The 22,948-nt window shown below is 51.4% G+C and overlaps 8 protein-coding genes across 8 annotated transcripts; 4 read left to right on the top strand and 4 right to left on the bottom strand.

The window, feature by feature from the left end:
• Nucleotides 1-16: 16 nt before the first annotated feature.
• On the bottom strand, nucleotides 17-3,493 carry Z519_06823 (uncharacterized protein; the record flags this gene model as incomplete). The annotated part of the gene is made up of 2 exons (XM_016764561.1): nucleotides 17-3,073; nucleotides 3,122-3,493. 2 exons carry the CDS (start codon nucleotides 3,491-3,493, stop codon nucleotides 17-19), a joined length of 3,429 nt encoding a protein of 1,142 aa, XP_016619643.1.
• A 637-nt stretch (nucleotides 3,494-4,130) lies between these two features.
• Nucleotides 4,131-5,758, bottom strand: Z519_06822 (uncharacterized protein; the record flags this gene model as incomplete). Its single annotated transcript, XM_016764560.1, has 2 exons — nucleotides 4,131-5,096; nucleotides 5,147-5,758. The coding sequence occupies 2 exons, from the start codon at nucleotides 5,756-5,758 to the stop codon at nucleotides 4,131-4,133; spliced, it is 1,578 nt and encodes a 525-aa protein (XP_016619642.1).
• A 576-nt stretch (nucleotides 5,759-6,334) lies between these two features.
• On the top strand, nucleotides 6,335-7,868 carry Z519_06821 (uncharacterized protein; the record flags this gene model as incomplete). Its single annotated transcript, XM_016764559.1, has 4 exons — nucleotides 6,335-6,595; nucleotides 6,649-6,823; nucleotides 6,874-7,718; nucleotides 7,773-7,868. 4 exons carry the CDS (start codon nucleotides 6,335-6,337, stop codon nucleotides 7,866-7,868), a joined length of 1,377 nt encoding a protein of 458 aa, XP_016619641.1.
• Nucleotides 7,869-8,660: 792 nt separating this feature from the next.
• Z519_06820 (uncharacterized protein) lies at nucleotides 8,661-10,477 on the top strand (the record flags this gene model as incomplete). The annotated part of the gene is made up of 2 exons (XM_016764558.1): nucleotides 8,661-10,169; nucleotides 10,241-10,477. 2 exons carry the CDS (start codon nucleotides 8,661-8,663, stop codon nucleotides 10,475-10,477), a joined length of 1,746 nt encoding a protein of 581 aa, XP_016619640.1.
• A 572-nt stretch (nucleotides 10,478-11,049) lies between these two features.
• Z519_06819 (uncharacterized protein) lies at nucleotides 11,050-13,035 on the bottom strand (the record flags this gene model as incomplete). The annotated part of the gene is made up of 1 exon (XM_016764557.1): nucleotides 11,050-13,035. The coding sequence occupies one exon, from the start codon at nucleotides 13,033-13,035 to the stop codon at nucleotides 11,050-11,052; it is 1,986 nt and encodes a 661-aa protein (XP_016619639.1).
• Nucleotides 13,036-14,871: 1,836 nt separating this feature from the next.
• Nucleotides 14,872-15,862, top strand: Z519_06818 (uncharacterized protein; the record flags this gene model as incomplete). Its single annotated transcript, XM_016764556.1, has 3 exons — nucleotides 14,872-14,901; nucleotides 14,964-14,999; nucleotides 15,056-15,862. The coding sequence occupies 3 exons, from the start codon at nucleotides 14,872-14,874 to the stop codon at nucleotides 15,860-15,862; spliced, it is 873 nt and encodes a 290-aa protein (XP_016619638.1).
• A 626-nt stretch (nucleotides 15,863-16,488) lies between these two features.
• Z519_06817 (uncharacterized protein) lies at nucleotides 16,489-16,791 on the bottom strand (the record flags this gene model as incomplete). Its single annotated transcript, XM_016764555.1, has 1 exon — nucleotides 16,489-16,791. The coding sequence occupies one exon, from the start codon at nucleotides 16,789-16,791 to the stop codon at nucleotides 16,489-16,491; it is 303 nt and encodes a 100-aa protein (XP_016619637.1).
• Nucleotides 16,792-17,732: 941 nt separating this feature from the next.
• Nucleotides 17,733-22,262, top strand: Z519_06816 (uncharacterized protein; the record flags this gene model as incomplete). The annotated part of the gene is made up of 2 exons (XM_016764554.1): nucleotides 17,733-22,010; nucleotides 22,062-22,262. 2 exons carry the CDS (start codon nucleotides 17,733-17,735, stop codon nucleotides 22,260-22,262), a joined length of 4,479 nt encoding a protein of 1,492 aa, XP_016619636.1.
• Between the last annotated feature and the right edge of the window lie 686 nt (nucleotides 22,263-22,948).

Raw genomic sequence — 22,948 nt, 5'->3', positions numbered from 1 at the left:
ACCTTATTTTGTCAACCTACCAACTTCCGGGTTTTCTCCGACAAAACCAGTTTCCATAACAAATGAATGGTGCCCAGTAATACGGCCTTGACGTCTCTGGCTGCTTCTTTATTTCAAGAACAGCATGCTGAATGGCTCGGGCAACGTTGACAATCGGTCCGAGCTCCTTGCGATCGACGTGTCGTAAGAAATAGTCGTAGTATATGCTGGTGAAGAGGCGTCCAGCGCTGGATTGGATGGGCCAGAGGGCGCCGATCACCGAAGTTGCCCCCCCTAGCAAGAAAGCCGATAGTAGACCCAATGGCTCATCACCTGAAAGAGAGAAGTCTTGTACGCCGCCAGAACAAGCCATCAGCGTCACGTGTGCGGCGCGAAGATTGAGAGAGCTTATGTCGCCGATAGTCAAGACCTCTCCCTTGGGTCCGAGAGCAAGGCATTGCTTTGTTGAATCATTGGGGTCGATGATGCTATGACCGTGGAAGTGTAGGACATCAACTGAATCTAGCTGCTGTGCGATGCTTCCGGTTGTGAGCGCGTGGCCAAGCAACGGAGTCGCATCCAGATCAGCCGCCAGCCTTGTGCAGGACTGATAAATTTCATGTCGTTCATGCATTCTCTCTGCATCAGTCGAATCGTCGTCGTAGGCCGCGGCGATCACCGCAGTCCATTCTTTTGGCGCATCCATGTCCTTCTCCGGTGCGGCCAGCTGTTCAAGACAGCTGAGAAGCGCAATTTGAGAAGGCACGTATATGATGGGATTGCGTTCGATCAGTGGAGATGCGCCGAGGTGCACTGCGTGCAGCGGGACGTTGTGGAATGGTGACGTGGTAGAGAGTATGAGGATATCTCCCGGATTGCTGGTGTCTTCCAATGGCTCGATGACGGGAACGAAGGGTCGAAGGTATCTCTCTGAATCAGAGTCATCCATTCTAGCCTCGTTGATTTTGGAGGCCGCCTGCTGGAGTTGATCGAGGTCTAAGTCCATCTGAAATTGCGATGTTTGGCAGTCGTCTTTGAAGATGCGGCAGACGTTCAAAAGTAAACGCCTACGGCCCAGACCATAGCTGATCCAATCTACGAAAATGAGTTTGGAAGCTGAGGCGCTTTGAATGTATCGCAGGTCTTCAAATCCCATATCTTGCTGTAGACGCATCTTAGACGTTCCCGATGGCGCTCGCAGACCCTTTGCGCTAAGCACATCCGAAAAGGCTCGTGCTTTTCCCCGTTGCGTCCACTGCCACGTTGCCAAAGGATCGTTCATTTGTGTAGCAATTTCCAGGCACATATCAATACGTTGCTGTCGCTCGATACTCGAAGTGAGATATGCTTGTGAAACGATTAGCTCATCGATCCGATCGTAACTCCTATCGAGATCTCTTGTTTCGACAGACATCTCTCTTTCAAGACTAAAGACCTCCGAAAAGCACTTGAGAGCCTCTGCTTGCACACTTTTGCGAGTAGCAAAGCCCGCAATATTCCAGAGCTGCTTGATAGACCCATTGTTAAAAATCGTCAAGAAGTAGCATAACATGGCCTTGGTGGCCAGCGTTGAGGCCCGTCGAGCGTTGTTTCTTCGTGAAGAGGGCCGATCAAGACGCTCAGAAAAGTGACGGTAAGTTTTCTCGAATGCTTCCAGATTGTTGTTCATAATTGCAGCTATAAACTGCTGAAGATAGATTTGATAATCCACCTTGTCGAGGAAATCCTTGGGGGCTGTGCTGGAACCAGATCCAAGCGATTCCAAAGACAAGTTTTTGTTTTCATCAAAGCTGCGCTTCAAATACAGACCTGCCGATGAACGAAGAAAAGCCACTTGACACTTGAGTGCGGCAGCTTCAGCTTCACTGGGAATCTGGGGTATGAACGTGGCGGCCCTATCCAGGATAGGTACAACATTTTGAGCAATCTCTTCTAGGTCGTTCCCTTCGAGCCGACCAATGTCCGACAGAACGTTGACCAAGAGAAGCTGCATCTCGATCATTGCTTTATACCATTTGTTCTTGTGATTGGTCTTTATAGCCTGCTCGATGCGATTTGTCAAATCGTCAAGGAAATTTAATCGCGCTTCATCAGACGCGCGTTCAGGCAGAAACAAGGTCTCAAGGACATAACCTTCTGCCAAAGCTTGCTGTTGTTCATCTTTGCATTTTTGGCAGTACGCAAGATACCGCTCGGCATGACACAGCGCTGGTTCACGTTGACGCAGCATAAAGTACTCTTCCCATTGTCGATGATGGTATCTTTGCAGATAAGGCATTCGTACGCATACCGGTAGCTCCAGGAGTTCGTGGCGGCGCTTTCTAGCCAGAGCAAAGTCTCCTCCAGCCGAGTTGAGGAAGTCACAATATCTGAGTTCGATCAAAGTCTTGCTCAAAATGTCCCCATTGCGGTTACAGACTTGTTCAAGGAGCTCATGAACCTCGGCTCCTAGAGTGAAAGCTTCCTTAGGGTCAGGAATCGCATTTAAAAGTTCTGCTGCAGATTCAAGCGCTTTGAACGCAGACAGAAAGTCTGCTAGGTCCGCAAGGTCTTTGGAAGCTCTTATCAAGCGACCTACCCTGTCAGCTTCAGTTAGACCACTCTCAAGATACCTCTGTCGAATGACATCTTCATGCAGTCGAAACACATCCTTCCTGACTTGGATTTGCTCCTTTCTGTGGCCATGCTTCTTTTTCAAGAGCTTGGATCCCAGTTTGAAAATCTTCTGGAAGCTGGCCCCTAGGATGTCTTTGCTTGTGTTATCTGAGGGCCGAGAAAGCAAACTTAAAGCACTGCTAGCATCGCCGAAGTTTCCTTCTTTGCAGTTGAGTCTTGCCAAACACAACAAGTACCAGTGAAATGCTGGATCGGAAGGTGGCACTAGATGAGGAAACGATGTCTGGAGCCGTTCTCCAGGATCGTCCACGAGAAATTCGAAAGCATCCAGCAGCTCAAAATAAAGTTTGTGCTTTGCTAGTCTGAGCAGAAGTGTCCGCAAGAGTCCTTGGTCGCACTGATACTCCGGCTGAGTCAGGCCCTCCCCATAGTATATGCGCCAATCTCTGATGACCAAGCAATAGAAAACTATTCGAACCTTGCGTTGTAAGCCTCAGCCATCATCTGGCGATGTGTGCAGACTAACCACGAACTCGTCGTTCGTCTCTGAGTTCAACGCAGATACGTATCTTTTGTACAATGTTGATGCAATATCAAGGGGCTTGATGAGATCAAGGTCTGTCCATATCTTATTCGCCTCTAAGGATAGGCGCAATAGGTCGCAAATTGGCTCGTTACTTTTCAAGTCTTTGATGTCGAGCATTTCGACAGCCCTGTGGTCCCCTTGGACCAAATTGACTCTCAGAATCTCTGATTTGATGAGTAAAGAGTCCTCTTCCGAAGGATCCACTGAACATGGCTCGCGCAATATTCTCAGAGCGTCTGAGAAATTACCGGAATTGCTCTCAAACCGACTTCGAGCAATTGCGTCTCTCGCAGACTTGCCTTCCTTGTTCATGATAGCAGGCTGATGAAAGGTGAGTGCAAAGGTGATTAGGGTGAGTGTGAAAGGTGAGAGGGAGCGTAGGTAGTTTTAAAAGCGGCATGACCTGGGTCAGCTGTGCTCTGTACGAGCAGTTCTCAACCTTTGTGCCAAGCGAAACACATCCACGCCAAGGTTGAATAGCAGGTTCGCCTGAGTCGATTTGTCGCTTCAAGATCGCTGCTGCAGTTATTTTGACCTCTTTTTTGCCTAGCTTGCAACAGTCAGGCCTATCAACAAGATGTATTCAATAGAAAAGACATAAATGAGAAAGAGGTCCACGCTCTAGCCGACAAGAACACGGATAGTGTGACATCACACACCTGGGCGAAGACTTAGACTGATACCATTTTGTCAGAAAGGCATGCCTAAGCCTTTCATATTTATAGGTCTCTCTAGAGTATATAGGTGGCCTTCTTCGCCCTCAGTAGATAAACAATCCACAAGTTCAATCCTCTCAGTCTCTGACACGTGTACGCTGACGGCTCCTGCTCATTAGGACGGCGCCGAAGCACAAGGAGAATCTAAGACAAGAACACCTATTCGGAGAAAGTTAGATCTTGTAGGATCCTTAGTAATTATGTCAACATGATGCTGAATGAGGACTGAAGATTCATATGTCTCGAAGAATGGCGACTGAAGCATCTATCCGGTGAATTTCTGTCATAAACCAACTCTCCTTCTGCCGCCAGCGAAGGAGTACCTGCAGCTCCCCCGGTGATAGTATCTCCTCTTCGCTTCCTTGGACGTCACTTCGTTCAACCTTGCTGAGTGTTGATGAGAGCTTGTCTCGTTCTAGGTGCAGGCGCTCGTACAATCTCGACATGGTTTTGTACAACTTGTCGAGGAAGACTTTTCGTACTCTTTCGGGGTCGTAGAAGTAGAGGTACGTGGTGCTTTTGGGTTGTCGTTGCGGATCTCTCGGTACTTCTTGCAGCTCGAGAAAGCCATTCATCTGTAGTTTTGCCAAAGACATTCGAAGTTCTTTAGCATTCAGAAGCCCAACATCCTGCATTGTCCTCTCATCAAGTTTCCCCTTATCAGCCAGCATGCGAACAATCCTGAGTGCCGGCCCACTCATGTTTTCGTCAATGAGACGCAGCATCTCCTTTTCCCACAGAAAATCGTTGAGCTTGCCTTTGTCCACTGCCCAAGATTTCGTCGCAGGATCCTCCAAGAGAAAGATAAAAGGCCCTTCTGCCAGCACCCCTAGCTGGCGTTCGATGAATTGATGATCCCCGCTTGTCCCGTTTACTCCATGGTCATGATGGCCATTCGAGAGTTGGTCTGCCGCGAGCCAACCGTTTTCCCTGCTTTGCCCATTGCCCATTGCTGGTCGACCCTCCGAAGAAACAATGCGGCTTATCTGGGAGATGTCTAGTCTCTTCAGCGAGCCTCCTGGGTTATCGGGTAGTCGTAGTTTCAACGGTCGCGGATCGATGTCTTCAAGCTGTAAACAAGCTGCTCGTGCAACTTCTGCGGTACGTCGGCCGAAGATCTTCTCAGCAGCTTCCGTCACCCTTTCATTGCGGATATAGAGAATCAAATTGGAATAGTCAACAGAGAGCAGGATGTTGGCCTATTTACAATCAGTAGCGAACGCAGCGGGGAGTGACAATCATTGACTACCTTGCTCGGACTCGTCTCAAGTTCATGCAAAACCTGCGGCCAAGAAATACTGCCATCTAGGCGCTGCTCGAGCTCGACATCGACCCTTGCTTCGCCATCGATTTTGATTTTCTTTCCCGTTCCTTGCAGGAGCATCCCATGACCGCTTAAGTAGCGTTCGGCATCCTGACGAGAGTCAAACGGTGAGTGAAAATGTGCCTCACGAACAGTTAGAATAAATTTGGAAGTAATCAGTTGTTTAAGCAGAGCTCGAAAATGGGTTCTGTCCATTGACTTGGACGGGTCTCCATCGCCTAGAACGCGTGCCTCGAGCTCGCACGCGGCGGCAAAGCCCACGACAGCCAAGTATTCCATGATGTTCGCACCTGCAGACCCGAACTTCGACTCAACAAGTTCAAGGAGTCTGCCGGTACGCATGATGTTGTATGCATTGCCGGTGTTCGCTTGGTATGTCGACAAGCCATCTAGAGACGTGTGGTGGTAGACAAGCCGCAGCTGGATCAAACTCGCTACCCCGGTCTTGACTTGGCGGAGGGGAAGACGGCATTTTTGAGCAATCTGGTTGATAGAAAGCCGCCCGAACTGAGCCAATTGTCGAAAGATTTGCTGCATAGTGATCAGTGTTCGCCCTCACACACTGAATAGGGGTTACTGACAGCAAGGAATGTACCATAGGCATCTTCGACAATGCTACAGCAAAGTTGCGAGAATTCCTGCTGTGTCTTAGCTGGACAAGCTCAGCCTAATCTGGCGGGGATTGTGAAAATACCTCCATATCCAACAGTTGGCGGAAGTATCTGAAGATTTGGTCTGCGCCGTATGGGCGATGGATAATTCGTTCACTGCCTCATCTCGAGTGACCTGGAGCCAGATGTTAGAGAAGGAGGATCATCATTTCAGCGTGCTTTGCATGTGGAATTTGAGGAGAAACTTTTATCGGTGACGAGGCTGTCAACAAAGACTGAAGAAATTGTAGTGACGGAGCGGCGAGGGCGGATCCTTGCGGGGGGCTTGGCATGGGGCTTGGCAAAATTTCGGGACCTGAGTGGTTGCTTCACGCGGCCAATCGCAACGAGTGTGAATTCTGTAGAATCAATTGAAGCTCGACTCAGACACCTTCCGAGCTCCTGTCCGACTGCACCTGTTGCTTTACCACTTCCTTCCATCCACCACCAGGCTCCTTATACAATGGCTTCTCCAGCTTCGCTTGGCTCTAGAGCCCTGCGAGCTAGCAGTCGTCATGTTTCCGTCACTTCCCTGCAGAGGAGAAGTCTAGCCGCAGCTGCTTCCGGCAGCTTTCAGTATGAGACGGGGGATTCGTCGGGTGTCAAGTTCGCCAGCAGAGATTTGCCAGGTCCAACTACCACCTTGACTGTCGTCGCAAAAGCCGGCACCCGCTATCAGCCTCTGCCTGGCTATTCCGACGCTCTAGAGAAGTTTGCTTTCAAGGTCTACTACATCATATTGCCCGGAAATAATCACTCAGCTAACTCCAAAATTAGTCTACCACGAAACGATCGACTCTGCGCATTACCCGAGAGGCTGAGCTTCTCGGTGGTGAGCTGTCTGCGTACCACTCCCGTGAGAACCTCGTCCTCCGAGCCAAATTCCTGCGCGAAGACCTGCCTTACTTCACTGAGCTGCTGGGAGAAGTTATAACAAAAACACGATACACGAGTTAGTCCCCTTGCGAGTATAATTGGAAAGCTATCTCTGACGATATACAGCGCATGAGCTCAATGAAGAGGTGATTCATGTCATGAAACTGGCGCAGAAAGGTCTTCTAGGAAGCCCTCTGTCGCTAGCACTGAACTCCGTTCATGGTGTTGCGTTCCACCGCGGGTTGGGCGAGCCACTATATTCCACTTCCTCGGTTCCGATGATCCAATACCTTGATGCCGAGGACATTGCGAAATTCAGTGAACGTGCCTACGTGAAGGGAAATATTGCCGTTGTCGCCAACGGTGCTACTCACTCCGAATTCTCCAAGTGGGCGGGAGAGTTCTTCCAAGACACTCCGAGCGGTTCCAAATTGTCCAGCCCTGCTTCGAAATACTACGGCGGTGAAGAGAGAATTGCTCACGGGTCTGGGAATGTGTTGATCATCGGTTTCCAGGGGTCTAGTTCGTTCACGGCCGGGTCGTCCTACAAACCGGAAATATCAGTCTTGGCCGCTTTGCTTGGAGGAGAAAGCAGCATCAAATGGTCTCCAGGCTTCTCTTTACTGTCCAAAGCTGCGCAGGACTTTCCCCAAGTGGAGGTTTCTACTCAACATGCGGCGTATTCTGACGCAGGCCTTCTCTATATCACATTTAGCGGCAATGCGGCCCAGATCGCAAAAGCGAGCAAGAACGCAGTCGACACACTTAAGAAGGTTGCAGCAGGAGAAGTGGCAGAAGAGGACATCAAGAAGGCTACTGCATTGGCGAAGTTCCGGGCGCTTGAGGCTGGACAGCAGACACAGGCTGGTCTGGAAGCCACCGGAAATGGACTAATTGAGGGTGGGAAGCCATTCCAGATTGATGAGATTGGCTCGTCCATCGACAAGGTCTCGTCAGACAAGGTCAAGGCGGTGAGTTATCTGAACTTGTTTTCGGTCGATTCTAGATTTGCTAACTTTGCATAGGCGGCGAAGGGTTTGCTGGAATCAAAGGCATCGGTATCAGCAGTGGGAGACCTGTTCAGACTTCCTTTTGCGTCGGAGATTGGCTTGACAGTTTGAAAAGGGTGAAGGCGCATTCATTCGATCGTGAATTCTGGTGTGTAAAACTTGTAAATAAGAAAGAAGCGCCTAACAAAGCCACATTTTGAAGATCGCCACGTGCCCATCCCGTCCAATTGCCATTATGCCTGGTTGGAATGGCTCGATCCTAGGCCAGTTTATTCTCGCAAAGGGGACGGAAGATGCGTGTAGAGAAGAAAGCTGCATATATTCGGCGGTTAAGACGATGGCGGTTTGCGCAATCATCAGCCGTCAAACGGAGAAAAATGACCGCGGCATTTGTCAGATGCTGGCACTTTTTCCCTTGCAACAGTCCGTTTCTTCCACTGATCTTCTGGCAACATTGAAGACGCTAGCAGGGATGACAGCAGCGAAGAGGCCAACTCACCAAATCCAACCAAATTCCGATGTTGTCGGAAGAGTGGCGACCCAGGAGCGGGCGGGTTCATGATGATGAAAAAGCGGATCGCACTCAAGCAACGCTCGCAACAAGCCACACCCAAAGTCAATCAATATCCAAGGGGCCTGCAGGTGGCACCTCAATTTGAATCCCATGGACATTTTGATTTGTGCTCAATCCCAGCGTTTTTGGCGAGTGGTCTGCTCTGCGAGGCCTCATCCATTGTGCAGACAGTTCCACGGTTTTCGTTTTCCGTGGCGATCCCCGGGACATAGATGGACACACCACGTCGGGACATAAAATGAACTGCCAATACGCCGACTCTACAGCCTTGCAGGACGCACGACTTCCATTTCGACAGGGAGAATTGAAACAATAACGTCGTCAACACCATGAGCCAGCTCCATTTCGACGCGTTGATCGTCGGCGCCGGATTCGGGGGCATCTACCAGCTACACAAACTTCTTTCCCTTGGCCTCTCTGTGAAGGTTATTGACTATGCCAGCGACGTGGGCGGCACCTGGTACTGGAACCGCTACCCAGGAGCCATGAGCGACACCGAAAGTTTCGTATACCGATATTCGTGGGATAAAGATGACCTTCAAACCTACCCCTGGACTCACCATTACGTGAAGCAGCCGGACGTGCTCGCATACTTGGAACATGTTGTCGAGAAGTATAATCTGAGGAAACATATGCAATTTAACACGGAGATGGTGGCTGCGGACTGGGATGACGAGCTCGGCGTGTGGCGGGTCGAGGTCAGTACGGGCGAAGTGTTCGTGGTGAGGTTCCTTGTCACCGCGCTAGGTTTGCTTTCGAAGGCGAATTACCCTGATATCCCGGGCATTGAAGATTTTCGAGGCGAGATGTGCCACACTGCAAAATGGAGGCCGGAGCTTGATCTCACCAACAAGCGAGTTGCAGTCATCGGATGTGGCTCGACCGGTGTGCAAGTTATTACGGATGTTGCAGGGAAGGTCAAGACACTCACTTGTTTCCAACGACACCCCCAGTATTCCGTGCCCAGTGGTGACGCTCCCGTGAGTGAAGAGTATAGAGAGCACATCAACGCTCATTATCCCGAGATCATGAAGCAGGTCCGCAACTCGGTGTGCGGCTTCGGCTTTGTCGAGTCAACCACCTCCTACCACTCTGTCCCACCAGAGGAGCGCGAACAGATCTTCGAAGCACTGTGGCAAAAGGGCAACGGCTTTCGTTTCATGTTCGGCGGATTTAGCGACATCGCCACAGACCGCGAGGCCAACGAGGCTGCTTGTGCGTTCATCCGCAAGAAGATCGCCCAGACCGTTCGAGATCCCCATAAAGCGAAGAAATTGATGCCCCATGATTATTATGCCAGAAGGCCGTTATGCGATGGTGGATACTATGAGCAGTTCAACCGGGACAACGTTGCGATTGTCGATGTCAACGAGACGCCTATTACAAAGATCACAGCAACGGGGATTGAAGTCAGCAATGGGACGGTCCACGAGCTGGATGTCATCATCTTCGCCACAGGCTTTGATGCCATCGATGGGAACTACAATCGAGTGCGAATCCGAGGCCGCGGTGGCAAGACGTTGAAGGAGCATTGGGATCCTCGCGGCCCAACCAGTTATCTCGGTGTCTTCGTACCAGGGTTTCCCAACTTGTGCATGATCACTGGTCCCCAAGGACCTTTTAGCAACATTCCCCCGGCCATCGAAATCCACGTCGAGCTCATCTCGCAGATGATCGCACGCGCCGAAGAGAATCGCCGGCTGAGCGGTGACCTCCAGGGGCGCAAGAACGTCATCATCGAAGCGCTCCCCGAGGCCGAAGAAGACTGGCTGCAGCAGTGCGAACGTGCAGCTGAAGGAAGTCTGTTCAAGGAAACCGCCTCATGGATCTTCGGCAACGTATGTGCTCTCTCCGCTCTCCTCATTTCTTTATCTTATTCTTCTACACCGCTAACGATAAGACTCTCCAGAATGTCAAGGGCAAGAAGATTGCGCTGAGGTTCTACTTCGGCGGACTGGCCAAATACCGCGAAGCTGTGCAGGCCATGATCGACGACCGATACCGCGGCTTCCAGCCTCTGGAGGACAAAGGGCATCAAAGCGAGGTCCACGAGGTTGACCAAACACATGGGCATGTGCCGATTGATGACAATATCGCAAATATCTCCGTCCCCGTCTCCGTCTCGTCGGAATTGGTCGAGGCTTAAATGATCAGTCAATGAAGCGAACAAATGGAGGAGAGGAGACAGATGCTATCAGACACTCTACCAGCACCACCAGTAGCTGGAGAGCCATTTACACGAAATTTATGGACCTATGTATTTAGCACCATCCAACCCCCTTTATCATTTTGCTTCTGTTTTCTATTCAGCGATATTGCCAGAAGTCAGAATGCAGATCTGTGTGAGTCCCAGAAGACTATCTCTTACCATGGCTTTTCTCGCTACGAAGACAGAATGAGTATAGAACATGAGCGAAGAATCTTTGTGAGGAACAACACCTAATCTATGCATCGACAAAGAAATCAAGTACGAAGTTACGACTGATCTCAATGTTACAAGTTCTATTATTGTTTTCTTCGAGGGACCAGATCCTGCCCCTTGCAAGCTCTTCTATGTCTGTTACAAGTGGTGCTTGAGTACCATCCTTGCAATTCGGGTCCTGTCGAGGACCGGTGCACTATTGTTGATCGTAAAGTTATTTCCCCATCAGATATCGTGTTCGATCATTAACTTGACTAGCCAACAAGCTGCGCTCCAACAACTTTATTCATTGGCAACTACCAGGCATAATCATTCGAAAGATGCTGGCTGTTGCGCTCTCTCCACTCTCCGTCATCGCCAGGTTCACTATCAAGGAAGTCATTCTCGTGATACTGGGTCTCGGCGGGTCGTTGGTCTGAGATCACAAGGTTCACCACATCACATCTGCCTTGAATAGATTTTGGAGCCGGCGCATCGCTTTCGTCGGTGTTATCACCGAGACTGAGCTTCTTGAGGTGACCGTTTGCTATCCGGGTGCTTTGTCGCTGCGATGCAGACGGCCTCCTCTTCGAGAACTTACTGACGATATTGGACGGTTCTTGAGTATTGAGAAAGACATTCTCTAGCTTAGCCAGCCACTTTTGTCTGAACTTGGCTCGGTCACGCCAACTGGCATCCTTCAATATCGCCTTGATGTTGAGTCTCCTCAGCTGCGCCAGATGCTCAGAAGAGTCAACGAGCGAGGCCAGAAATTCTTCAGCATCTTCTTGGGTCAACTGGCGCATATTTTCGATAGAGATGGTCACCAGATGGGACGGCCAAGTAGGTCGGCCGCGAGGTAGTAGCTCGTCGTAGAGAGGCTCGCGGTCGCGGAAGGACGTCGGATCTATGTAAAGCATGTCGATCTCTAGACGTTCCAAGTCGGGGCAGAGAGCTTGCAGACTGGCCATGAAACCAAAATCCATGCACTGGTTGCCATCGAGTTTGAGGAATCGTAGGCTGGAACCGCGGGACAAGTAATTCTCGAGAGCGTCAGATGTCAAATCGGGACAGTTAGTCAATTCCAGGTCTAGGAGGCCCGCTGGAAGCATTGGCATGGTGACTTCGTCAAGTATGCCGCAATTTCGAAAGGATAGGGATCGTAGTTCTGGCAGGCGGCCTAATGCCTCTGCGAAGAAGCCGTGAGCGCAGTCAACATCAGCTTCCTTGGCCTTTTCGGGTAGACTGAGGTTGAGAAATGTAAGGTCACGCAAGCGACTGAAAGAGGGCCGGCAGTGGGCCTCGGCAGCCATCTTGAGGACATCGGTTGTGTTTTGAAACCTTCCGTTCCACTCGAAGCTTCTCATGAAGAGATGATCAGCCTCCAGACGGCCTAAAAGCTCTGTCGGATAGCTCCACTTGAATTTCTTCGCTGCCGGCTGCGCCCAAATGACGGTTGTGAGGTCATCGTAGTTGGAGTAGAGTCTTAGGCCTTGGAGCAGCGGGGTCAGAGAAATCAATTTATCCATGGAGATGCCACTTTTCTTAACGAGAAGTTGCTTTACTTCAATATCGAGGAAACGAATCTTTCTTCGGTAGTCGGTCGATAGAGACTCGGGAACTTGCTCTAACAGGCTGATGAGACCGTGGGCTCGCCATGATGGATACAGAGGGGGGCTATAAAGTAGTGCTGTTGTGGAAGCCTCGTGGAAAGAGCGGCACAAAGACCCTGTCGTACACAGCCAGTTGATCGAAGGCTGCGCTCGCGACGTCGGGCCGTAGAGAGGATAGGCAGCATATTGCATGATGCTCACAAGGATATGGTACGGGAGTTGTTGCCATGGAGGGATCCGGTTGTTGGAGGACGCAGACAACGTGTCAGCAGAGCGCTTTGCATTCGTTTGGCCCCGATTGTGGTTGGAAGACGAAGGTTTTTGTCGCTTGAAGGATTTGAACAAGCGTTGCGCCGCCGACCTTGTCACAGGCGGAGATTTTCTCTTTAGAGGGAACGACAGCCTTTGTGTAGGCACATGCCTTCTCGTACTTCGTTGAGGTCGATCGTCCGACTGCGCGGGGAAGGACTGAGAATCAGATTCATCCGAGGATGGATCTGGGGTATCGTCGTCGTGGTCGTCATCACTCGACTCTCTGTATGTCTTTACTCGCCGGGCAGCACGTCGAGGACGGGGTTTGAGGGCAAATTCAGCGACGCCATCCGAGTCGCTGTCGTCGTTGTTCGGATAGTGGACTCGAGATCCGCGACGAGGCCGAAGTCGAGGAGGGTACGTTGAGGACTGAGCCATGGAGGGGAAGTTGAAGTGAAAGGCGGAATGCGGCGGAGGAATGGGTAATGGATGAAGAAAGCAACAAAGGGCTCCTGTCGCGCCTAAATCTAGATAATTTCTCAGAAGAAAAGCCCAAGGGTCGGCATTCTGGAGTGCCGGTATTGCGACGAGGACCTGCAGCAGCAAGATGCCGTTCGGAGCTGGTCAAAACAAGATCGTGAAGTGCAAAGGTCGGTTGGTCGGTCGGTCGCATGCAAGTCATGAATGAGATCGATCTTGCAGCAACTCACCAAGTCACATTACCGAGTACTCGGCGGGTCGGTATTAAGCTTCGGATCTTGCCGGAGCCGTCTTCCACTAGAGGCATTAGTAGCGTGTTAAAGAGCAGTCATGAGCCCTGGAGGCAGGTTTCCCGTCACGCGATGGCTAATTTTCAGGCTGGGAAAGTATTCCAACTGCTCAGCGCGTTAGCAATAAAGGCTTTTTACTGCAGCGCAATATTGGTGATATTACTCTTCACAGTCTCCGGCTCTGAACTCGGTGGTTTTTTCGTAGTGCATGTATAAGTTCAGCACGATAGGAAGGTTCCCGATCCGTAGGGCACTGTGAGTAGTCCGTGATTTGGGGTATCACGACTATTCCTGTTCGTGGCGGACGGTACCTGAGAACAGAGTTAATCGTGGTGTTCGTACGAGGTTGCTCGCAGCTGCGAATTTGCCTGTGACCTGCATTTGCCTGGGATTTCTTGATAGGCAGCGCAAGGGTGCGCAATTGTGGATTATCCAGGGACTTCGAAATGAAGACAAGGTTTGATGTGGCTGTAGCGAGGGCGGGCGTGTGAAGGGTTCCTGCTGGAAAGCGGGGGTGGAAGGAGCAAGAAGCGCCACTGAGGGCTGCAAGAGCTGCAAGGGCTGGCTTGGAGCTAGAGGCTAGTTGGATGCCAACCTGCACTGCCACTGAACATGATGCATGTTCCTCTGCTAGGCTAGTAGGCTTAAGCTTAGGTTGGCCTTGGCTGGGCACATTTTCCTCCCAGGGCTCAGCGATCCACCCGCAACCTCGATGTCAGCCAATCTCACTGGTGCCCCGTAGCTGCTACTGTACCGTTAACTGCTCGTGCTGCTCCCCCAGATACCTTCCCTGGCCATTGCTGCTAACTGCTTGATGCCCAAGAGAAAGCCAACTCTCATCACTATTATTCTGTCAAGGACTCCTTACCGATTGAGCACAAGTCTTGGTGCGGTCAAGAGGAATCATCCTGGTGCCAGATCTACCACCTACTCCGTCACTACTCCCTACGAGGTACCCTGTCACCTTCACCTACCTAGCGAGGCCGGTACTGGTACGTATTGCCAGCTTCCTGCCCGCCCCATCCATCCTCCTCTCATTTGCCGACTCCGATCCCAAGTCGCCCTGCCAACTTTTCGACTTTCCTATTTCCTGCAGCTCACCTGCAACTCTGGAACGCCTTGCACACCTTTGCCCGCCTTGCACACCACACCTGCAGCAGAACCCCCAGCTGGCCCCGGCCAACAGCCAATCCTGCATCTTGCGAATCGACGGCCCTTCCTTCCACTCTTCTTCCGTCTCGAAAGGACATTCTTCTCCAAAAATAATCCCATTGACTCTCTCAAGTCCTCCAACAAACCAACTACCGATCGGCCAGCTTTTCCCACCTTTCGACCGCCCTGCAGCGCAGCTTGATCGACTCCTGTGAAACACGCCTTGCTCGTCATCTGAACCAGTCCCTCAAAAATCCACAGCGCATGGTGTTTCACGTCTCAATCCTGCACTTCCCTTCCGTCATCTTCTCCATCGTCATCCATTCTACTGCTTCTTGACCTGGTTGTGGAAATGGGTGGAACACAGTATGGAAAATTCCAAGTAGGAGCCCTAGAGCAAGTTCTCGGTCTGCTGCTTTCCAAGCCACTGACCTACGGCTACAGGACTTCTGTCGCGATGCGACTCTGCCTATATGCAATGTCAGACCTTCCCCCTCCAGCGATAAGCTCCTGGCACTCTTCTAACTGCGTCTTAGATCCTTGTCACGAACAATCAACCACCGGGCCTTGCTTATGGCGGCTGTGTCCTGCGTGGAATAACACTGAGCAACAACCGCAACCTTGCCAATCTGGGATCGATACTACTCTGCGGTATTGCCATCGTCGTCACTCTGTTTCTGCTATGGCGCGCAGAGAGGAAGGCTGCTGCCGTCGGCCGCAGGGAAATGCAGATGTTTCTGGTCGGATACTTGATCATTGAAATCTGCGAAATATTCACAGTCGGCGGATTCCCATTGAACAACGATGTGCGGAAAGGTTTCACAGCCGTCCATCTGGCCGCCATCGTCGCTACCATGTGGATATTGCTCATGAATGCGGTAGTCGGCTACCAATTAGTGGACGACGGCACGCCATTGTCAATAGGACTCATCGGTTTCAGCGCCCTGGCATTGTTCATTGGGACTGGCTACATTGCACTCGACACTGCCTTTTCTTGGACCGGCTTTTGGGACGACTCGTTACACCCACCACATCTGAACTATGCCCTTTACACGTTGTATCAGCTGGCGCCCCTGGTCTTCATGTTCTTGTTCTTTGTGCTCGAGTCAATCCTGGTTCTCAAGATTCTCGGCGAAACAAAACCAATGCTGTATTTGGTTGCCGCTGCCCTGCTCTTCGCCATTGGCCAGATCTTCATGTATGTGATATCGAAGCACATATGCGAAGGCACGGATGGCGACATCAATGGCACCCTCTTCGAGACCCTCTTCACTCTCCTCAGTGTCGTGGCGGTCTTTGTCTTCTGGTCATCAATCACTGAGGACGACTGGCCGATTCAGTGATTGGAGCAGAACATGGCCAGGGACGTTGAAAATGCCCGTCGCAGGGAAATCTTGGTCCTCCGGAGCTTGCCGTGGAGTTTCTCTTCTTGGCCGGGCAATTGCACAGATAAAAGAAATGACTTTTAATATCTTGGGACGGCAAACCGATGCGAGACACCCCCTCCGACCCCGAACAAGGAGCGTCCTTGTTGTCTGTCGCAATACCCTAATGTTGCCCGATTGGAAGGCTTGGGCATGATAGCTTGACGAGTTACGCAGCGTTTGGCATCTGTGAAATGTGTATTGATCGCAATTTCCTGGGAGGTTTGCAGGTTGGAGTCGATTTCAGCGTCATCCACGGGCGAAAACAATTTTCCGTGGACTTGGGGAGTTGTGAGCTGGCATCACACAGCAGCCATTTGTGACCTAGACTAGAATATAGTAGTAGTCCAGAAGGATATATTTTCGTGCTGGACGGACAATTAAGACGTGATCTCTCTACATCCTTGGAATTGAAACCCGACATCGTCTGTAGTCCGACAGTCTAATACTCCTTCGAAAACTATGCACATCCATCCATCCATGACATCGAGCATGAAGTTTTCAGCAGGCATGGGTCACAAAACGAACAGCCGCCATGTGACACATCAGAGAACGAGCTTGACTCCGACGCAAGGTAACGTCCACTCGGAGCGCCCTAGTAAGTTCCTCAGCCAGTGGGTTCCGATTCCCGTATCGACAAGCGACGGCAAAGACGTCGTCGAAGCTGCTATTTCTGTCCTGGTCATTGTTGTCGCGGATGCGACCAACTTCTGCCGGGCTTCATCGAACAATTCCTCAGCCGAATGTTTGGCCGCATTCGCTAGGCCGGCGACCGTCGTCCGGGCAACATCTCTGAGGAAGTCACCCATTTCTGATGCCGCAGTGTCGTTGTTCGCCTGTCCCGCCATGTGCCCTACACTGCTCGGGAAGTTCGTGGTATATAACCTTGGGGTAAACCAGGCCGCAATCGTCTCATACGAGCCGTTGAGGTGCTGAGGTGGCAGGATGGGCAGGTCGATGAAGCACCGATTCGACCAGTGACATGACGATGCGAAGAGAATTATGAGGAGGAAGGAGCAATATATGCAGGGGCGGTTGAGGACGTATGTGAGCACGAGCAGCAGGATGAGGTGGATGGGCGAGAGACTGAGGGGGAGCGGGAGTAGAAGGAGAGGAAGGTATCTGGTCGCACGACAGCGGTTAGCATCTCTTTTGATAATCTCGCAAAGGGGGAACACGAACAGGGCGGCGGCGGACTTACGAGCGAAGACAATACATTGGCATCGAAATGTTGCTGTTAGATTTGGGAAAGAAGGAAAGGATACGGAGTAGGGAGGAGTTTGGTATTGCGAGGGGAAGCGAGCTTGGAACACGCTGGCTCAGGTTGGTGCTAAAAGTAAGGCTCAGCCAAGAGAACTAACTGGGATGTACCGGGTACGAGTAAGATGTACGTACTAAGTACGGAGGGTTAATAATGAGAGTACCTGGTACAGCAATGGCTGTTAATAATGATCAAATTGGAGCTGCCAGACTGCGGAGAAATTTTGACGGCGACGGACCGCTGCAAGCCCTCCTACTTGCTCCTCGCCGTCGTATCGGCTTTTCATTCACCTCACCAGCTTTCTTCCTTTAGATTTTCCTCAGGCTTCGTGTTTTCATCAACTCCGTCCACCGTGTGTTGAAAACCACCGCCTTCCTTTTCTTGCACTGCACGTTTTGGTGCCGCCATTCCTTCTCGCTTCTCCTCTGGTTCCCGGTGTAGCATCCGGGTGACGCAGAACCATTATCTCTTGCTTTCTACCCGGACTGTGAGCTCATCGGTCTGGACGTCCTTGGGCCGACTGGAATAATGTCGACCAACAACGATCTGCAAGCTCTATTTGCCAACTTGAGGCCGAAGCCTCGCGACTCCCCTGCCCCCTCCCACACGTCAAACCAGCCCAACTCTGCAGGTCAAACCTCCCCGTTCGCTGGCGTTTCGCCGTTGCCTTCAAGTCCTCCGCCCTTCACCTCAGTTGCGAACGAAAGCTCTTCGAACCAAATGGCGCAGCCTGTCGCGTCGGGCCCCTCTGCTACGGCGCAGTCCTTACTGAATTTGCTGAATTTTGGGCCTACTGCTTCTACGCTTTCAAACGCCAACTCAAGACCGCTTTCTTCTGCCGGAAATGCTTTTGGGCCTCCTGAAGAGAAGAGTGACAGGCCGGCAGCAAATGCTGCGGGATCAGGACCGTCGACTTCGGCTTCGGATCTCATCGCAAAGTTCATGTCATCTTCGCCTGCTCTAAGCAGACCAACAACGCAATCCCCACTGAATCTGGAGGATCAAGGTGGTGGCGGCGGCGGCGGCGCTGCCAATCGACCACAATCTGCAAGTGGAAGTGGCCGTGACGCATCACAGGATGCACTACTCAAGCTCCTCAGCAGAACCCACCCCGGCAATTCCATCAACGCACGCCAGAATTCCGTTGACGGGACGCAGTCCCAATCACCAGGCGCCAACTCTGATGTCAAGTCCACAGAGGTGAAGCCGGCGAAGACAGAGTCGCCCGCTCCTTTGTTTGGTTCCAATCCCACGGCAGAGGGGCCTATATTCGGAGCTCTCGGTACTGACTCTAAGCCACCAACCCAGAATCCACCCCTGTTCACGTACACCAACCCTTTTGAGGCCTTGCAAGCCTCTTTGAATGCGTCCCGGGCGCAGACTCCTAAAGATGGAGCTCTCGCTGTCAAGCCGGTCAATATCGATGTTCCTCAATCAAATGTCGAGTCTGGTAACGATCTCTCTGAAGACACAAATTCGCGCATGGCCACAGATGACCAGGTGGCCAAGAAGAAGATACTCACACCTAGACTAACTTTAGCACCAAAGAATACCGCAACTTCGCGCGAAGGTTCAGTCGCTGCAGCAGCTCGGGAGAATGGAACACAAGACGCCGCTCTCGTGGAAGAGATAGGAGCCTCCGCCCCTGCGGAGAAACTGCCGACGGACGAAACGAAAGAGGAGATTCCCCTGGACCATGGTAATGGTGTGAAACATGATGAGAGCTCTGGTGCGGAGAAGACTGTTGACCAAGCGCCCGATGCCGGTGATGAATGGGAAGATGCGGAAGAGTCACCAAATAAGGAATCCCCCAGGATGGTCCCTGTTTACAACTTCCCCATCAAACCATTTGTCTCGATCACCTTGCAGTTACCCCAATCTTCGGGCGTCGGCATTAGAGACGACAGTGTCATGGAGATATCAAGATTAAAGAAGGATTTCGATCAACTAGACCGTTCTCTAGCAGCTGCGACATCCAGGTACATCACCTATGCCTTGGCCAAGAACGGCGGAATGCGTATCATCAGGCAAGACGACGGTAGTGATCGACAAGTCTTCAAAAATTCTCATGACCGCATATTTAATGTCGCTCTTTGCACCACCTCGTCTGCTGGCGAGCCATCTGATGACCAGGCGCTTCTCGGGACCGGAGTCAGCGGTGCCGTGTATTATGCAACAATCAACAAGGACGGAAACGACCTGTTTGAGAAAAACAAACTTGACGCCGAGAGCCTCATTTTTCCGCCTTATCCACCAGCCGACGAGAATGCATCTGGGGGGGTGCTCAAGACGCGTGCGAAAAGAAGCTCTCGCCACCCCGAGTTTTTTGCAATTGGACGCGGCAAGGCAATCCATCTCGTCTGGCCAGCAACTGCAATTTCTCCACGATACGGTGTCAGCGAGCAGAATCGGCGTGTCGATGTTGATAAGTTCTTTCAAGAGCGATCGCTGCAAATCTCAACTGGGAAGGCCGGCAAAGACTTCACCTTCAGCGAGGATGATACTTTGATTGTTTCTCTGGACAAGACTGGAAGATTACGATTCTGGGATATCCGTAAACTGATTGACGAGTCAAATACTACCTCTACTCGACTGGCGAATATGACCGTCGATCTCCCGATATTGTCCCTTTCTACCGCTTCCCCATCAGAGAAGTCATGGCCGACGTCTGTTCTCTTCGTAGACAAGGCTCGTCCATACGTCAAAGGAGGAGCGCTGCGCTATGTTCTTGTCGGGCTGAGGCAGAATCACACTCTTCAGCTCTGGGACATTGCGCTCGGCAAAGCCGTTCAGGAGATCAATTTCCCTCATGAAAACGAGACTGACGGCATCTGCAGCGTGTGCTATCACGCAAACAGTGGGATTATCGTGGTGGGGCATCCGACCAAAAACTCGCTCTTTTTCATCCATCTCTCTGCACCGCGCTATTTGCTTTCTACATCTCTGACCCAGGCTGCATATGTGCAACGCATTGCCGCGAAAGATCCGGAATTACCGAAGCCTGATTCTACAGCCTGCATGAGTGGCATTCGTGAAATGTCACTCGCAGAGAAAGGTCAGCTCAGAAGCGTTGAGATCCTTCCGATTTATCGGACTGCTGAGGAACAGAGGGCGGTTGATGAAAAGACGCCTCTCTTTGAGCTCTACGTAGTGCATTCAAAAGGTGTCACTTGCCTCAACATTACGAAGGAGGACCTTGGCTGGGATGCAAATAGTAAGGTGGTCCATGGAATCGATGCTGCGAAGGAAGGATACGTAAGGTTGAAAGAATTACGACTCGGGACCGTTATCGAAGAAGGGCCTCGAGATAAGAGCCCGACCGAGGAAGTATTAGGATCAACTAGGAGTTTGAAGAAGAAGCAAGGAAAGAAAACTCCATCTTCTGCCGAACGAGCGGAGACCATGCAGGTTGAAGATTCGGAACCTGGGAAACCAATGCCTGCACAGTCTCTCAGCAATGGCGCTGAACCACTCGCAGAGATGGTCAACATTGAAACTCCGTTGCCCAAGGAAAACAGGAAGAGTAAGAAGAAAGCTGCCTCATCCGCCGAACCACGGCTCCCTGAGAAGGTCGCGCTCACCGAACTATCTGCCAAAACTGCCTCAACAGCTGCGGTCACCCCCGCACCTGCAAATGTGCCTCCTGTTGAAGACCAAAACTCTGCGCCAGCAGCTGCGGCTGTCCCTCTCACATCAACCGCAGAAGCATCCGCCAAACCTGAAGCGCTCACTGTGGGCATTTCCGGGGGCTGGCTAGACAAGGAACTCAAGAAGGTCGAGAAGGCTGTATCTACGGAGTTCCGAAAAGAGATGGACTCTCTTTATCAGAATATCCAGAATGACAGAGCCGTCCAGGACTCTGCTGCCATTGCCCGTCAGGAAGCTCTCCTTCGCTTAGTCTCGACCACTTTGAGCAACAACGTTGAAAAATCACTTTCTCGCATCCTTTCGGCTCAAATGCAACAATCAATTGTTCCAGCACTCACGGGGGCGACGTTGCAGGTGGTTGGAAGCCAAGTGGGGGAAGCTGTGGCAAAGTCTCTCCATTCCCTGGTGCCGAAGGAGCTGGCTGTGCAACTGCCTGTTGCCATCAATGGAGTCCTCCAGAGTCCCCAGATGACCCGGACAATATCAGACACAGTCTCGCAAAAGGTTTCAAAACAGATCGAGACGCAACTGAACGATCTTATGCAGAAGCATGTGGTACCAACATTCAAGACCCTCGCAGCCTCAGCAGCGGAAAAAGCCGCATCTGAGGTTGAAGTGCGTTTACGGAATGAGATTCGTCAACTGGAGAATGACCGACGGAATGACCTGACGAGGTTAGAAAAGCTGGGCCAAGTGCTCCAGGCAACAGCTGAGGCACTACAGCAGATGTCCGACACCCAAGTCGCTTTCCAGGGTCAGATCCTAAAAGATCGTCGTCAGCTCGCACTGGTCGGAGAAACCAGTTCATCTCCGGTGCCTCGTCAGGTGTCAACAGCTCGGATGACACCATCACCTCGTGGCATCCCGAGAACAACAGTCCAGCGACAGAAGACGAAGGAGGAACTAGAATTGGAAGAGATCAGCCAATTGATGAATGAGGGCCGTTACGAGGAGGCTTCAATTAAATGGCTACAGTCGACCCAACCGTCGGAGTTGTTCGACAAACTGTTCATCCACTTCACTCCGGAGTATCTAGCAACTGACGTCTCACCGCTTATCGCCTTTTCAATCGCCGTCACCATCGGCAATTCTCTGGCAACAAATACGGCACAACGACTCGAGTGGATATCTGCTGCATTCAATGCGGTCGATCTTGCTGTAAGTGCTGGTCAATGCTTGTTCTGTCTTGTCCTCACACTTTTGCTTTAGGATCCTGAAATCTCCGATCTAGCGCAACATGCACCGGCACTTCTGAGCTCCTTGATCCAGAAACTCGAGCGACTGTACATGACGATCGCAGAACGGGATCCGACCGATCCAGCGCTGCAAATCATGCCCGTTGTTTCAAGGAAGGCGAAGGAGATGAGGGCCACTTTGGAGGGACCAGTACGGCGTGGTGTTGATTTTTAGCTTTGCGATTGGGTCTAGAGGGTTTGAAAAGCTTCAGATGCCCCGAAGAGCAGCAACAACCGGGCTCGTCACCGGAGTAGAGGATAAGATGAATATGAAGGATTGATTGCTCTGTGATCACAGGATACATTGAAACTGCTTTCACGAAGTGGTCCCAAGATGGTGAAAGTTTCGGCGTTCAGAGTATGTGCTGAAATCCCTGTTCTCTCTTTCGCCACTAGCTCGACTTTATGCCGGGCTCCCTGTTCACATCTGATGTAGGCTCAAGGTGGCCATGACAGCTTTCATACAGCTTTGGCCTTTGAGGATTGCATCAGATCCCGAAGCGCCTGACGCCCAGTGCTAGCGGCCGACATATCAAAATCCGCCCAGTCTGAACTTTACCCTCTCCCTTTAAAGCGAGACCACTTGCCACTGCTCAAGGTCTCGTCCCATGTTTGCCTGCTGTTTCTCCTTCTCTACACTGGGGCAAGGATGAAAGCCTACTCGGATCTCTTTCTCTAATCGAAGGCTGGACAGCACAAGCTTGCCTGCCAGGTGGCGTTTGACTCCTCTACCTCTTTACGCCAACAACAACGCTTTCAGGACCAAAGATCCGAGAATTGGCGGTACTACGTCTACCCAGAGAAGAGAACAGAGTCGGTCCCTTGATGTGGCGTGGGCAATAAGGATCGGCAGAAAGGACC

The sequence above is a fragment of the Cladophialophora bantiana genome (assembly GCF_000835475.1).
Source record: "Cladophialophora bantiana CBS 173.52 unplaced genomic scaffold supercont1.9, whole genome shotgun sequence".
NCBI lineage: Eukaryota > Fungi > Ascomycota > Eurotiomycetes > Chaetothyriales > Herpotrichiellaceae > Cladophialophora > Cladophialophora bantiana.
The sequence above is the reverse complement of the archived record's forward strand: the minus strand, read 5'-3'. Positions and strand labels throughout refer to the sequence as shown.